The 17,583-nt window shown below is 34.8% G+C and overlaps 1 protein-coding gene and 1 long non-coding RNA gene across 3 annotated transcripts; one reads left to right on the top strand and one right to left on the bottom strand.

Moving 5' to 3' along the window:
- Positions 1-4,741: 4,741 nt before the first annotated feature.
- Positions 4,742-9,582, bottom strand: LOC140327775 (uncharacterized). The gene is made up of 3 exons (XR_011920116.1): positions 9,503-9,582; positions 7,367-7,441; positions 4,742-5,852 (listed from the first exon to the last, which is right to left on the bottom strand). It is a non-coding gene; the product is annotated as an uncharacterized lncRNA (long non-coding RNA).
- Positions 8,079-14,781, top strand: IL21 (interleukin 21). Of its 2 annotated transcripts, XR_011920115.1 has the most exons (6): positions 8,079-8,131; positions 8,245-8,333; positions 8,431-8,466; positions 11,839-11,988; positions 12,453-12,530; positions 12,630-14,781. XR_011920115.1 is itself a non-coding variant. In XM_072407115.1 (5 exons), exons 1-5 carry the CDS (start codon positions 8,229-8,231, stop codon positions 12,672-12,674), a joined length of 414 nt encoding a protein of 137 aa, XP_072263216.1. In that variant the 5' UTR covers positions 8,222-8,228; the 3' UTR covers positions 12,675-14,781. The 2 variants fall into 2 exon arrangements, 1 of the variants encoding a protein (XP_072263216.1); XM_072407115.1 differs by lacking the exon at positions 8,079-8,131 and having other exon boundaries at positions 8,222-8,333.
- Positions 14,782-17,583: the final 2,802 nt, after the last annotated feature.

Raw genomic sequence — 17,583 nt, 5'->3', positions numbered from 1 at the left:
AAAATGTTACAAAATGACACCCTGTAGCTTAACCACCCAGGCGGTTAGCCCGACCTTGGTTTGGGGTAAGTAAACTTGCTACAATCGTTTACCCCGAATCAAGGTCGGGGTAGGTAAAAGTATAAACAAGCATTATATTGCAATCCAATTGTCATACAACATTGTATGACAATCGGATTACAACTGAAAAAAAATACTTACCCTGTCCCCGCAGCTCCTCCGGAGATGTCTTCTCTCTTCTTTCTTCATCCGGCGTGTGCAGTCACGATCTCGGGGGTTTCCCGGTGAAGTCGCTGCATGCGTTGGTGCGGACGGCAGGCGGGGCGGGAAATTCAAATAACTTTGCATTGAACTCAATACAAAAAAGCTGTATTGAGTCCAAAACAAAGAAATCTTTAAATAATATTTATATATAATTGTATTATATATATATAATATAAAAGCTACTGTACAGGTACATTACATTATACACTTTTTTTTTTTTTAAAGATTTTTTTTACGTTTTTTTAAAAACATTTTTATTAATAAATTTATCAAATTTTGGACATATTTCGGTAAGTTATGCGGTAATTCGGTGAATTATAAGTAATTATTGAGTAATTCGGTGAATTATAGCCTACAATCTAAAATAAATTTCCATGCAAAAAATTTAACACTTTTTGCGTGGAAGTACGGAAGTTCGGAAAGAATTAGAACACCCGGCGTTCGCGTACACATCCCTCGCCGACTTCTGATGATGTCAGTGCATACGCCTGTCGACGGGGGTCGTAGCGGGAAATTCAAATATTTTGTATTGGATTCAATACAAAGTCCTGTATCCAATCCAATACAAAATAATACAAAATATATTTATGTGGTTTTGTCTATAGGTATGGGACGTTGGACTCTGTTTTAAAATTTACCACACTAGGGAGGTGTTTTAGAAAAATATATTACTACACAGTATACGGAATTATTGCATTTTCAGTATTTTTGATTTATATATATAATTATTTATATAAGGTATATATAATGACAATATAGTTTTTCAATTTATTTAAACTCAGTGCAGATTAAAGATCACTTTAAATATTAAAAACAAATGAACATGTGCAAACTCCTGGCTCAAATAGTTTTATGTGTTATTAGCCCAATCACTCCACTACCTGTAAGTGTAACATATCATATATGTTGATATTGAGATATATATATATGTATATGTATATATATATGTGTATATAAATATATATATATACATATATATATATATATATCAAGCATATACCATTCAGTAGACCTGGTTCCCTGCTATGATACATTGGACTGAATGTCTGAGAGAACTACCTGATCTGAAATATTTGAGTTATAAAGCCTATATCCAGACACAATTTTGCTGACAACCCTGATAATGCAAAAATTGAAAAAAAATGAAAGTACTCTTTACTTTTCATTTAAGCATTCACTACACATAGCGTTCAGCATTACAGATGAATTGCACATGTGGTTAAAAAACAAACAAGACAATTCTTTGATTTATTAGTCTGATAAAAGGAAAAACGTCTCTGAATTGTGTCAGTGAAACCACTATTTCAAAGTTTTAAGGATATGCATTTTTTATGATCTTTAACCCACAATACACTTGCAGTGTTTCCTAAGTTACTTTGTTGTTCCTTTGCCTAAAATTCTGTGCTGACGAGGACAGTGTAATTTCTGCCTCCCACGAAACATCTTCTGAAATTCCTGTGGTACTTCCTATGTCAGGACATCACTCAGCAAGTATTGGTCACATTTCTTTGAAAGCATTAACAGCTTGTTGGTTTGGATGAATCACACAGTGGTAATTCTCACCTCAGACAATAACATTTTAAGGCTGTAGTGGAGAAGTGTTCATCACAAGGCTGCCATAAACATTTTTTTTTCTTATAGTAACAATAAACAAAATAGTCTAATGAAAATTCCATGTGCTTGACCTCCCATTGAAACCTTAGAAATTATATTTTTAAACGTGTATAATACAATATTGAAAAAAAAAACTAAACCCCCCTGGACGATCTATGTACATTATAAGGATTCTAACAATATTTATTGCAGATTGCTACCTTTTTTTTTGTTCTGTTTTACTTTTTGGACATTCCTGATTAGGAGGGTCTGCACCTATAGGAAAAACCTGAACACGTTGTACTGTTCTGATACATAAAGCTGCAGAGTCTGTATTCATTTGTTACACAAGCCTGAATAAGTATTATACCAAAAAATGAAATTAGTATGTCATGGGATGTCATAAATGTTATGTGTATCTTAATGCAGACTTCTGAAAAACAGTGCAAAAATTACAGGGTCAGGATATGCTCTTAATGGTGGGCTGGGGTATTATGCATGCCAAAACAGAACATTTCAAGTTACTATTAATGCATTAAATCTTAGTAGTGTGTGTATCTTTTAAGATATCTGTCTGTATTTAGTTGTGTATAGGACCATCAAGTCTAGATGTAACCTGAAGAAAAAGAACAGTGGCACAACACATTATTGGCTATAGCTCAGTTTACCATGGAGAGGATTTGGGTCGGTAGTTTTTGTTTGTAAGGGCAGTGGTTAGTAAGTATAGTGGCATTATTCATAGTTCTTTTTGTAGTAGTAAGGTAAATATAATTAATGTTAATCTGTAAAATGATATTTGCACGGAAGAGGTGAAAATGAGTCATATATTATATATAATAGTTAGGTTTTGTTTGCAAACATTTGATCATTTTAATAAAGAAAAAATGTTACTGGGGCAATTTCATAATTTTGGGTAATTTAGAATTTTAGGCTCTAACGGAAGATGTTATTAGAAATTTCTCTTTTCATCATTAAAACTCCGACCCAAAAGTAGGTGGGTAAAGTGTGAAAAGGGAGCCTAGAAAAAGATAAACAAATGCTTACAAAACCACATAACATCCCTTTTAAATGTTAGCTTGAGTCAATTGTTCTATAAAATCCACCAACCTAATTGCCATGTTTCTGTTAGAAGTGGATAATTAAAAAAAGATGCCACTTTAACCACCTTCGTTCGGGCACAAAAAAATTGCAAGGATGGTTAACCCTGAGATTTTTCCCATCTATACTTACCTGGTCCCCCTGAGCTCATCCAGCGTCGTCCTCCGTCCAGCGTCGTCCGTCGATCTCCCTCTCCAGCGTCGGGTGCCAGTGGGACCGGTAAGATGCCGGCTGGCATCTTGTGTTCCGCTGGCCGGCATCTTGTGTTCCACCGCCCGGGACACGAGACACAAGATGCCGGCCGGCTTCTTACCTGGTCCCGCTGATCGTCCGACGTCCTTCTCGTTCCAGCGCCGGATGATCTCTGAAACGAGAAGCCGTCCGGCGGAGAAAAAAAAAACCGGACGGCTCCTCCCTGCGTGCGTGATGACGGGAAATTCAAATAGAAACTCATTCATTCATTTTGTATTGGATTCAATACAAACTCCTGTATTGAATCCAATACAAAATAATTCAAATAAATACAAAGTGTGTAATTGGTAAATTCAAACTGTCATTTTGTATTGGATTGAATACAAACTCCCGTATCCAATCCAATACAAAAAATAAAAAAAATAAAAAAAAAGTAAATAACTTGGAAATTCAAATTTATATTTTGTATTTGATTGGATACAAACTTGCGTATCCAATCCAATCCAAAATAATATAAAATTAATACAAAGTACATAACTGGTAAATTCAAACGCTCATTTTATATTGGATTGAATACAAACTCCTGTATCCAATACAATACAAAAAAATAAATAAAATAAAAGTAAATAACTTGGAAATTCAAATTCTTACTTTGTATTGGATTGGATACAAACTCCCGTATCCAATCAAATACAAAATAATTCAAAACAAATCTTCGCCTAATTTTGACCATTTGCTGCCTGCTTTGACCTCTGCCTGGACTCCGACATCTCTGCCTGCCACCTGCCCTGACCTCTGCCTGGACTCTGACATCTCCGCCTGCTTTGACCTCTGCTTGGACTCTGACATCTCTGCCTGGACCTGGACATCACCGCCTGCCTGACCCCTGCCATGGCTTCAAGCTTTGTTTATGTAGTCATGTTTAAGCTGATTTTTGTGTTTTTCCTTTAATTTTATTAAAAGTAATTTTTTTTTTTAATTGATTGTGTGTTTCAAACATTTTTTATATTCATAATATCTACTAGAACCCCGGTTCAGCAAAATTCTGTAAATTTCCGGGTCTACAATTTAAAAAAAAAATTTCATGAAAAACAGTGGATCACTTTTGGTACAGAAATCTAGACCCCAGTGTAACGCTCAGGAGGTTAATAGCAAGCTTGACAATTATTGTTAAAAATAAACACAAGCATACAATAACAGCTGTGACCAAAGGTGCTGTGAAACTAAGTTATTAGTCATCTATCAGTCAGTTTCTCCTTAACCCAGTATCTTGTGTATGAAGGGTTTTCCACTTTCATTATACACAGCTGGGAAACTCCTTATGTCCAGTGTTGTATTGCTTTTATTTTGTGTAGCTGAAAGGCTTTTGTATATTTTACTCACTGCTTATTTCCTTATTTATTAAAGTATTCTAATTTTATTGTGCTGAATTTTATCATATTGTCTTAAAATTTGCTAAAAATGTTCTACAAACCATTGCTACTTTTTAATATAGTATGTTTGATAAATGATGTTGTAACAAGAACAAAATAAAATCAACGTATTAGTGCACACTAGAGTGGAATAGAAAAAAAATATTTTTTTAAAGGTTTACAAATGTTTTAATATTTTTGGGAAATGAAAAAATAGAAGTCGCTTCTAACGCCACTTTTAGAAACCTTGGACAATATGGGCACAATCTGAATCTCAGTATTCAGTATGCCTCAAATTGTGTTGAGAAAATGGCTATTTTTTATGTTACAGTGAGAAAAATGTTTATATATAACTAGAACTGGTTATTCCCAGTGTTGTGTAAAATTTGCCAGGAGAGCATAGGGGAGGTTTGAATCCATTTCACTGTTTGGTTCACCTCTAATTGTGTTGTTGGTAGATGTGGTAGTAGTGTTAGGGGGGTTGGTGGTGATGCAATTACTCCTTGGTGTCAGGAACAGGTGGTTAAAACAGGTCATCAATCCAGGATTGAATAATTTTAACGAATATCCATACCGTCACAGTTGTGCCAGACAGCATAGTTCATTTTGGAGCAACAATTCTACCTGTCTCATTGGAAAAAATCTCCCATGAGATGGTGGTGGACAGGACAGCACTTAGGTGACCAACTTTGACAGTTCTGATTCTTTGCAAACCTTTGAGAGTTAGATAATCTGCAATTTTGTGGCATGCCAGATAAGATGATGCATCGGCCATATCTGGTCTTCTAACTTTCCACCCCCATGCTGCCACCATGGCTAGAAATAACTGGCCATCATGTCCAAGAGGCTGAAGTAATTTCTGGGGAATGTGTTTGCTGATGGAATGAGGCATGACCTCTGCCAACCCCCATTATACCTGTCAGTTGCTCTTCTGCTATTTCTTCCTTCTCTTCCTCCTCATCCTCTTCATGTAGTTCACCTCCCCATACCTCTTCCACAGTTGCAAGTCAAAGGATGAGAGTCCTATTAGTCATGCTGCTTTAAATCCAGCATGTCTTTTAACAAGAAAATGAATGAGATGACATCACCAATACCGCTGTTTTTCTGGCTGACATTTTTAATTGCCTCTTTCATAGGCTTCAAGAAGCAGCATGGGTCCCAAATAAGTTGCCACAACTCTGCGTCAACAAAATCCAGTGTCTTTTCATTGTAGTGCATCCGATAATCAGTTGCCACATTCTTGTGCACAAATACCAGTTACAACGAGGAGCAGCTCAATGCATTTTTCACTCTCTGCACAGGAAACAGGAAGTCAGGTTTAAAACAGCTACAAATATGCACTACAAAATGTTGTTCAATGCACAATAAAACACAGCACAGTATAAGATGCATATAAAAGCGTGGCAACTCCGCAGTTTTATTTTTGTTAGGGTGTTAAAAACCTTTTTAAAGAGGCATAGTGTATGCTTTTGTGTCAATAAATTTCATCAGCTGATTTATAACAAAGGTAACTTTTTGGCAAATGTTATGGATTTCAAAACAAAATACCTACATCATGGGATATCTCATAACAATTGGCAAAAGTATACAATATTTATTCTAAAACTAGGAGATGTTGGGATTACTACTGACCTATATCTGAAACATTTGTATGAAATTTGGTACTACCAATTGTGTACTCATCATGGTCTTGAAAAGGTGCTTAGTCTGTAAATAGTAAAATGTAGTTATGAAGGATTGGCGTTAATAGAGAAATCTGTAGAAGACAGGAAAAGTAGAAAGAAAACAAAAAAACTGGGTAGCAGACATTACAAAAGTTTTATGCATTGTATTAAAAAAAAGTCACGTTTTGTGGACAGTTTTCTATGTCAATCCCATCACTATGGCTATGTGCTAACAGTATGAAGCAGTTTTTCTCAATCAGGCTTTAGTGGAACCCAAGGTTGGGAAGGGTTCTTTGAACAATGAGCAGTTTGTGCCTGTTAGGTCAGTTTAACTGACCAATGATCTTTTTTCCTATATGTAAGGGTGCCATTCTTACCACTGGCCAGCAATGGAAGACGCGTTCTTCCCACTGACCACCATACTAGGAGCTGTTGATATAATAATTATAGTAGGAGTTACTTTAAAGTTACCTAAAGTTAACATGGGGAACCCTTGAAATAAAAGTTTGCAAACACGGGTGGAGTGTATGCTGTTGTGAATGCTTACGCCTAATTTTCTTGTATATACTGTATAACTAATATCCTATGTTGCCATCTTTGCATGCTTGAAACAACAGACCTGAGTACTGCACATGACACTATATTTACCTGCAGTGCACAATACATAAGTGAACATACAATCTTTTTAGTCTTTTAGTCACATAAGACTACCTACAAAGGTAAAACAAAGCCTTTGACCAGGACTTTAATCTGTTGGGGCCAGTGATAACTGCTCCCCCCCATGCAAGTGCATAGGGAAATGATATGCTTTCACAAGTGCACATGCGAAAGCTTACCAGAACTTAGCCTCAGCTAAATGCAATTTTTCATTGCATAGAATATTTTAATGGTAGATGTTTCATTGGCAGTAGAATTGAAATTTGTTATATATTCAAAGGGACACTCCCATGAACATTTACATGACTATGAAAGCTTTACCCTTTTCATTTAAACCGATTTTCTGCATAAATTGCATATCCCCATCTCTAAGTTTTATTCATTTGCTATTACTCAACTTTAAAAGGTCAAATAACCAGCAAATCTTTTTGCTAAATCTCACAAATTCATAATTAGTTTTGGACAATTGTTTGGATAGGAATTTACCTTAACCATGATGTCCTTGATTTGCTTTTTTATTTTGCCCAAATTTTTGCATTCAAATTTCAGTTGGATAAAAGGCTGGAGACAAAATAAAAGTAAAATGACCATTATTAAATATAAACATATCGGTGAGGTTTAAAAAAATCTATGTCTAACAGATGCATACTGTGTCTTGGCAGAAAAACCACTTCCGGTATGCACCTTATTTATACTTTTTATTTTTATAAAATGGGAAAGGCAAAATAAACACATGGGTAACATGCTTGTCAAATACATATACACAAGCACAAATGCCACAATATCAAATGTGTGCATTAGGGCCACAAGCCATTTAAAGGAACCAGTTTACCTTGACAGCCTACAGTATATTTAAAAGTAAGGTATAAGAAATAAACTACAGCAAACGTATTATAATTTCCTAATTAAAGTTATGAGGTACCCATGTGGTACAGCAATTAGAATACCACTCATTATGATTGCAAATAAAAAAAATGTGTGCAAAAGAGAATAAATGCCAATGGGCAATGAACTTCTGAATCATGAAAAATGTTGTGCCTGTATACTGTGTAGGAACTTGCAGTTACTATTGTTTTTCCCTACCAATGGGGAAGATCTTCACTGATACCTAACCCCTCCCACCACCCCCATAAATGAAAAGACGTACACCTAGCCAGTGGAAAAGAAAAACGATTACTCATTCATCCATTCTGCAAAGCTTTCCACTAGAAATGGGCGGGATCTGTGATTTTGGCAATAACAAATAAATTGGTAAGTTGTCAATGTTGTCAATTGAAAAGATCACTATATCACTGTCTGAATAACAGAACACATTTCAAGGACAATGGGGAAGTTGTTATTTTACTGCATGTCTTTTTTCGCAGCTACTACTCTTCTGAATGCAGTTTCTGTTGAACGATGTGTAGAACTACAAAGAGCTTTATCAACAATCATTCCATATGCAAATAAAACTGTAAGTATATTTTTTGGAAGGTTAAATGAAAAATAACTGACAAGTCTGTGCAGATAAATCGTAACTAATTTTTATTCTCTGCTTTCTGTATCTCTAGCACCCACAGTCTTTCCATGTCCCAGTGGATGTTAAGGTAAAATTTACTTTTTTTAATAGTTTTTTGTATGCACACTGTTTCTAATTGAAAACAGAACAATATTTGCTAAGCTACATGAGAATCCTGCATGATGAACTGACTCCATTGATGCCGCTTTGCCATTTCCAAGAATGTTCATATTCTAACATTTTTGTACTAATAGGTTTTGTGGTAAATTTTTTTAGGAATGACTGCTTGTTTAAATGCTAGAAAGTGTGTGTGAGTCAGTGAAAACCTGTCACCCACAGAGTGTTACAAGTGTTTAGATTAAAGCAAGTGAAAGGTCAATATCTCCCCATAGACGTATCGTGCCTCAAAAATAGATTCCACCCTAACACAAAATGTGGTTATTAAAACTTAAGGACCCAAATGATGGAGCATTATTGAAGGTTAGTCAGAAAAGTGGCCCTGTACTTGCCTCAAGTGGCCAACTAGGTAAACATGGGTCCATTTTCTAAACATACTCTTATCGCCATCACCTGGGGTGTCTAAAACGGTAAATGTGACAATCTCAAATATTTAAAGGAAACTAATCATTCCCTGTAAGGTAAAACTCTTGCACCAGGAACAATCACCTATGGGGAATGTTTTGCAAATGTCACATTTACTGCTTTAAAAATAGCCTCCTACGGTTACTATACTTTAATTAGTTTGTTCTTGCCAAATGTACCACTGTCTCTTAAAACATAACTTTAGTTATGGTGAGAGAGTGTGGTGTTTAAAACGTTTCCTTTTATTGGTAAACCCAAGTTTTTTCAAGATGCAATCTTTCAAATCATGTTGCATCTTTAAAACCTTGAGACACCCAATAATTCATATCACTTCAAATGTTTGCATAATCAACAGCCAGCACTTTACAACTTTTGCTACAATGAAAGACATGCTTATTTTGACATAGAAATCTGGAAATGGAGTAGGTGACACAAAAAAAGGCTTACTGCTTTGGGTAAAATATTGCAGAAATGAGTTGGTAAAGAAAATATATTTTTTTGCCATATTTACATACTTATAAACATAATACATTGTCACTTACCTTTTTAGAGGATAATACATTTTACTCTATGCATTCCATCAAGTCCATCAGAGAAAGTCTGACACCTAAAGAGAACCCTTGCAATTTATTTAGTGCTTAAAATGATCACGCAAAACAAAACAGAAATGCATGTAATGACTAATACAGTTTACTAGCAGTGTACATACAATAAACACAACCACAAACACTAGTGATGAGTAAACTTTTTTCATCTTTCAAAGTCACAGTGAAAATAAACATTCAAATAGGAAGCAGGAGGTTTACACAGACCACAAAGCATGAAACTAACTAAAATGGTAAAGTGTTTCATAACGAAAATTGCTGATAATAACCAGTTTAACACTTTTCATATGTTATAAAATAGTTAGGGTATATTTCATAATTTAAGTACCTGTGTTAAAAAATAAACTGATATGGATGAATTGCAATACAAAAAGTGACTAAAGATCCTATTGTAAAATGTGAGTAAAGGCTTAAGTGTAATTATTTTTTTGCTATGCAACTAAGGTCTAAACTGTCATTTTTATGAATAACTAATTTGCTGTTTCAAATGGAAAAATGTATTGTGATATACATATTTTCCATCTCAATTACTGTAAATTATTCTCATAAAACAGAACCTGTGGTTTACCAGGATTTTATGACCTGATGTGTGTTCTTTGCCCCCATGTTCCCCAGAGAATGTAAAGGAAATTGCGTATATGCCTAATCTGTCAATATTTGCCTGAGCCTAATATGGTGCTTTTTTTTTTTCTTTTTTTTTTAAATTGTTAACATTTTTTTTAATGGTTAAAAAAACTAGCATTTTAAAACAAATCTGTTGTATGTATACACAGCACTAGAGGACCCAGCTTTTGTAAATGCTTCTCCATAGGAAAACCCGTTGTTTTTAGTACTATACACCTATACTCTTTCTAGGGACGTCACTCCAACAACACATGATAAACCAACTCTTCACTCCTATTTTATCAGGCTTCGAAAAACTTGGACTTTTGTAAAGTACACATTGGGCCTGATTAAATAAGGCTCTCCACGACTGGAGAAGATAGTCTAATATGGGAGAAACTGGGTGACCCAGCAAATCTGGAATGGATTTCTTAATAATTTGCTATTAGGTGGCAAACATTTTCAAACCTGGTTCAGACCTATTCCAGGTTTGCTGAATCACTCTCCCATAATAGTCCATCTTCTTTAGTCTTGGAGAGCTTTAATAAATCAGGTCCAATTGTTTTGTTAATGTTTTGTAATTAATTTGCAAAACTTACTGACAGGTTTTAATTGAGATATTATAGCTCAACTGAACTTTTACACTTTATTTAGAAACCAGCCACAACCTGGGAAAACCTTTTCTCTTGCCTCACCTTTTACAGAGAGATTTTGGTTTCCACTGAGAAAACAAGGGGTCACTCTGTACTGCATTCTGGCAAGGGACAATATTTTAAGCTTAGGTTTTGGCTTTTTTCTAAAGACAACGAAGTATAAACATTTGGATGTTTGACCCATGCTTTTGACAGGGTAATGAAGGAAGGACTGCATACTCTTTAGGTCATTCCTGTGCTCTCTTCTCCTGTTAACATATACCCTATGTTAGACTGTCAGCACTGTGCACAGCGGTGCTGAGTCCATGCTAATCGGGAATACAGAATGCTAAAAAAATTAGGTGTAATGTTCTTTATGACTTTATGAGTATAGAACTAAAAATTGTATTTTATTTTGCTGCACAGGGTGTATGTATTAAAAATGACAACTTTTTAGATGTTAAAAAAACATACAAATTTATAATAATTTATAAACAGAAAATGAATATTTAGTGGTTAGAAAGTTTTGCTAAGAAAATTTATATTCCTTTTTTTTCTTTTGGCTTATTTCGGACTTTTTGTTAACTGAGAAAGTTTCACTGCTCTTTCCACATAATATGAGTAAAATGACCCAAGAAAGTTAGAACCATGATTTCATTCACAGTAAATGAAGAAGTTTCTATGATTTCATAGCTCTGCATAAGCATAGCACTGGTTCCACCTGCTGTATAAACCTAAAACAGGAAATGTAATCTTTCACATTGACATGCATGATGCTGGAAATATAGCCTCCACAGCTGTCCTTTACTCAAAAGACTATCAACATAATATAATTTGTATGATATAGTAGAATTATTAGGTAGATTATTAAGTAACTACATAATCATCAGAGGGTATCTGTTTTGTCAGCAAAACTATGAAAAAATATATAAATGGCAAATATTTTTTTTTTTAAATATTTTTATTTACATTGTGCAAAAAAAGTTATGTGTATCCATCAGTTTAACCCTTATACCCTTTTTGTGTTTGTGTTATCAGCATAACTGTCTAGAGTCAGCACTGATATGCTTTAGAACTCAAGTTCACAAGTTACAAGAAGCAACAGGAAGAAACGCTGAAAAAGAGGGAAAAGGCAGTTTTGAAAGACTGTTGAAAAAAGTGAAGTTGACAAAATTATTGGATCAAAAGGTAAAACATCCTGATAACATATATAAAGATATATATATATATATATATATATATATATATATACATATATAAATATAGTTACACAGCCATGTATTACATTCCACTGAAAATCAAAACAATGTTTGCTGTGAAAATGAAGTTTCACTCACAAAGTTAAAATTCACATTGCAAGGTATACCCAATCATGCACAAAAAAGCCTTAAAAAAACTTACACATGAAGTCATGGCTGAACTCGATACAACCTAACTTAAATCACTGTGCTAAGTAAAGCTAATTTTGCAAAATAGTGCTAACTTTTGTAATCTAATATGTGCTTTTAAGTAAGTGAGCTTTCACTTTGAAAGTGAGAATGCACCACACCTCTAGTAAATTGGGATCAATTGTTTGCTATCATGTTTCAGAAGTACTTGTTTTGTGCAGTATCATCCAAATATACAAAAATGTTTTCTATTTTGTGTTTTAGAACTGCACTGCTTGTCTTCATTACAATACAAGTGATCCAAGTGATTTTTTAGGAAAAATGGATGCATTACTGCAGAGGGTAAGGTTACATGATTATTAAATACAACTATTTATTGCAATTTTATTTCAGTTACATAATTTAACATAGTTCTAACATTGTTTCAATTGTTTTCTCCAGATTATTTTTACTTCCGGAAGGAAAGCCAATACTACACTTCCATAAAACAGGTTTACTGGAACTGCTACATGTTTTCTGAAGTTGGTTATCCAGTTTTTAGCAAAACTGCCATTACTACAATTCTATTCTAGGTCCTGTTCCTTTAGAACCTTTACTGTACAGCAATCCCTTAGTACTTATCCTGCACCCCATAGGGAAATTGTGTTATCACTGTCAATACCTCCTTAACATTGCAGATTTCACAGTTTACTCAAGAATGGTATGAACTGACATTTCTACTTTTTCTCATTAGGAAAGCAGTTTCTATATTGTTTCTCATATATGTCATGGCAGAGCAAATTTATAAACCCATCTGTGGTAGTGTGCTGAATCATGAAATGATTGGTTAATGCAACACAGATTGTGTTCCATAAATTTAGCCATGCAAGTTAAAAAATTTATTTCTGATTAATCACTGCTTTAGGTAATTAGCCTGGCACTGAGCTTTTTTTTTGTATAGTTTTTGTCTATCAGTAATTTGTAGCTCAAAGTTTACATTTAGGGCTGATTATAGACCTTATGTTTACATATGGCCATTTCTATAACACTATGAAATACAGATAATGTAAGATTTAGACTTAACATGAATACTATTATATACGTAAAAAGTGTCCTAGCACAAAGAGCCATTTATTGTATCTGGAAATAATATACTTAAGGATGTTTTTAATTTAACATTATTATTTAGAACACATTCAGAAATTCTTAGAATTTTTTGACACATTTAAAAATTGTAGTTTTTTTTTAGTTGAATAACAACTCTTAATTGAGATGTATACCAATGGTACTTCTGTTTTTTTTCAGGTTGTTTGTCACAGCCTATTACACATACATAAATGGCTCTATTTATAAAATGGGGAATCAAACATTCCCTTGTGGGAATCTTCCAAGTCCACATGTTTCAATAGCAGTAAAATATTCACCCAAGAGCATGTCAGATTCAATGTTTATAAATTGAGCCCAAAGAGTGTTGTCAGAAACTTGGAAATTAATAAAAAATTAATTGAAGTAAATGCCGCAGTAACATAGGTAACAGATTTAAAATATGGATTAAAATGAATACAGTTAAAATGAGCCTATTACGTTAAATATCATTATAATTATATAATAACTATTATGGCAATAATATATATAATAACTATTTATGGCAACACTGTATTATACATGTAAAACAATGATACGTGTAGAGGTAAATTAAAATTCCCTACAGCTGTCTATAAAAATATAATTGCCAATTTCTGACAAATAAATCTTGTATACATACATATTTTCCAGCATCTGGCATTACATTTTTCCAATTTTATTGGAAGCACAGATATATTTATGTTTTTTTTAAATATATTTATATTATTTATTTTATTTATATGAAATGTAATTTAATTAGATGTATGATTTACACTGATGCTACTTTTTCTCGCTTACTGTATGTCAAATTTATTTTATTTTTGTTATTGTATTGTTTTCTATATGACATGTAATAAAATAGGCAAATGCTTTTGATATCCAGGTAGAATTATTTTGTTTTAAAGTTTAATTGTGTTACATGCTCTAAAAGATATTTGGCATAATTTACTAAAGGAGTTAGGAATCTTCACTCACAGTTGTGGCAATATTCATTTCAATTCTTCAGTCACGTGAAAAGCATCTGCATATGGTTGGGTACGCAAAGTGAACATGAAACATGCTTGGATTATTGACATGAGTTTTTACACATTTTTTGTGTGAAAGAAGATTCTCAACTGATGCCATGGCATGAGATTGACCGCACTGAAATTTCCATGTTATTAGACAGCATGAGAGGAAGCCTTATGTTTCTGGTAATGTGTAGAATACATCTAAAAGTGAATGAGTACTATGGAATTTTTGCACACATTTATAAACTTCATGTGTGAGTATTAGAATGTTTCTGTGGATCACTGAGACTTGACACTTCAGAAAATGTTTTTTTTTTACTGTGTTCACAGAAAGCTGGCATAATGTCTTGTTACATCTTTGTTTGACAACATAATAAATTGTCTATTCTCACTCTGGTGTTTCACTTATTTTTAGCTTTGCGGAGAAACTGTTTGGTCTTTAAATACCTTTTATCTTTTAACAGTGTTTGGAATTTATATATCTGTAAGTTGTGCAGTATATATGATACATAGTTTCCTATAAAAGTTATATGTATGCAAAAAAAAAAAAAATAATATAGCATGATAGGATGGGGAAGAGAGTTTCAGAAGAGTTCCAAAAAAGGTACCCCTTTCTTAAAGTCAGGCATGTAACAAGGTTATGAGTGATATAGTCATTATTAGATAATTGAAGGAGTGAGGAGAGTGGCTAGGAGTGTATTTTTGTATTGGGTCAATAAGGTAAGTTGGGCAGGAACTGTGAAGGGATTTGAAGGCAAAACACAATGGCCCTAATTCATCAATGAAATCCGCGCTCGCTGGTCGTGCTTCCAGCGAGCCGGTTTTCCGCGGTCCGGAGTCGAGTGCGCTCGTACACTCGCCTCCTCACTGCCAGCCGGATTCTTGCTTTGAGCAATAGGGGTCGCGAATCTACCAATTAGGGCGATTAGATTTCAGATGCGCGATTAAGGAGGATCTGTTAAGCTCAATGGTGAGATCATAGCAATTAATTACCGCACACCTGCTCTCTGTTCTGTGCTTATCTACAGTCCTCCATTAGAAAGAATGATTTTTTAGGGGAACAGTGACTTTTAATGCAAGCTCGCCAGTGTAAAGCTGCCGGAGATGCGCGGCTCTGGCCGCGAGCTTATTTAGTTGCTGAATTGCGTGACGGCATACGATTTCGAATCGCGAATGCGAATGCGCGAGCGAGCGTCCGATTCTGCTTGATGAATTAGGGCCAATAGATCAAGCTTGATTCTAAGGTTAAATGGAAGCCAGTTTAGAGAATTGCAAAGAGAGGCAGCAAATGAGAAGTGGTGGTAAAGATGGATAAGTCTGGCTGCAGTATTCATGATAGATTGTAGAGGTAGGATGAATAACCATGTTAATAGTTAGAAAAGGGAGAGTGGAAGATGATGAGTTCTGTTTTATCCAGGTTGAGTTTCAGGAACATGTCAGCCATCCAGGATGAGATGGCCGACAGATGGCATTAAACCTTATCCAGGACAGAGACAAGTCAATGGTGGACAGATAAATTGATGTTGCTATCCACATACAGATGGTACTGGAAACCAAAGGAGCATATGAGTTTGTCAAATGAAGAGGTGTACAGAGAGAAGGGAACTGGCCCAAGCATTGCCCCTTGGGGAACACCAACAGCGAGGAGAATGGGAGGAGGGTTCTACTGAGGGATTTTCCAGGATTGGGAGAAAAATGTTGTTGGCCTTCAGCAAAACACCAGTAGAAAGGTAGAACCTAAATAGATCAGTCAGTGCAGGACCAGAGTGGAGGAGTAAGCACAGGGTAGATCAGAGGGAATTGGATCAAGTGGACATGTAGTGGTCTAAAATAAAGGGAGGTCTCAAGGAGGTAGTGATAATTTACAGGTAGAAGGCGTGGGTGTGGTTTGAGTGGTACAGTAAGCGGAGACATCACTTCTAATTTTGATTTATTAAAGTAGATATCTATGTCTTTAACACATATAATTGTAGGAGAAGGAGGTGTAGGGTTTAAACTTCTATGTCTGGTGGTGGCTCTTTCTATTGAGCAATCTGAATTGAAGAATAGCTCCCTGTCTGATCTCCCAGTGAACCTTTCTTGGTAGTGTTGGGGTGAATTTTTAACATGGTTTTTCAAAAGAATGACATTACAAATTTTAACTAACAGAAATACAAAATACAAAATAAAATGAATAATAAACCATTTTGCCGTAAACAAAATGTGTAAGTTTTCTTTTGTGACTTTTTAATCATGGTGGTATATAACCAATAACGAATCAAGTCTTTGAAGACTGCCTGCGAACCAATAAACAATTTTACCTATGACATACATTAGACATACACACAATCTTACAAATAAACAACAAAACAACAATCAACAATCAGAACCTATAGAGTGTCTTCGACTTTATATGAAAACACTGTGTATTGTTTATTTTAATCTATTGCTTATCATCAAAAACAATTCAACACCAGAAGATGTGGCCCAACTATAGAACATTCAAATTACTTAGGCGTCCATTAAGTTTCTCTGTGTCATACCAGGTGGTATGTTTAAAAGGGTCATCAGTTCCACTAACTGTACCCTTGTAAGTTCCAAAGGCAAAACTCTGCCCCCTGTACTGAAAAAATTCCTTCTTTATTTTTCAAAGTGTTTAATTTATTAATGTCTAAAAGCCTTATCAGATTCTCTTTTACTACTGGGGGATTTATTAAAGCTCTCCAAGGCTGGAGAGAATATATTTCAGCAGTAAAACTGGGTGATCCAAAAAACCTGGAATGGATTGGGTCCAGGATTGAAAACATTTGCTAACAATTAGCAAATGACTTTTAGGAAATCCATTCCAGGTTTGCTTGATCACCCTGGTTCACTGCTGAATGTGTATCTTCTCCAGCAATGGAGGGCTTTAATAAATGAGGCCCAGTATCGGGCCCATGTTATACTTCCCAGTAGTGATCAATTCCACATACTCAATAGTTTCTCTCCAAAACTTCTGGATCACTGGGCATACCCATAGTAGATAGAACATATTAGGACCTACTTTCTATCCAGCCACTGAGAATTCGGTAGAATATCAAAGCCCAAATATGCCTTATGTATAACTCTAAATTGTAATTCATGCCAGCATTCGCTAGTTACTGCGGTTAGAGTCCTCTGCCGGCCATATAAGTCCATGTTTCCTCCAATAGATGATCAATTAACTCTGCCCATCCAACCAATAAAGGTCCATGCATAGATATCTCAGGAGTTTTCATGGTTTTCAAAATCCCATGAATCCAAAATAGAGACTTCCGTCTCTC

The sequence above is a fragment of the Pyxicephalus adspersus genome, chromosome 3, assembly GCF_032062135.1.
Source record: "Pyxicephalus adspersus chromosome 3, UCB_Pads_2.0, whole genome shotgun sequence".
Taxonomy (NCBI): Eukaryota; Metazoa; Chordata; class Amphibia; order Anura; family Pyxicephalidae; genus Pyxicephalus; species Pyxicephalus adspersus.
This window is presented reverse-complemented; position numbering and strand designations above follow the sequence as displayed.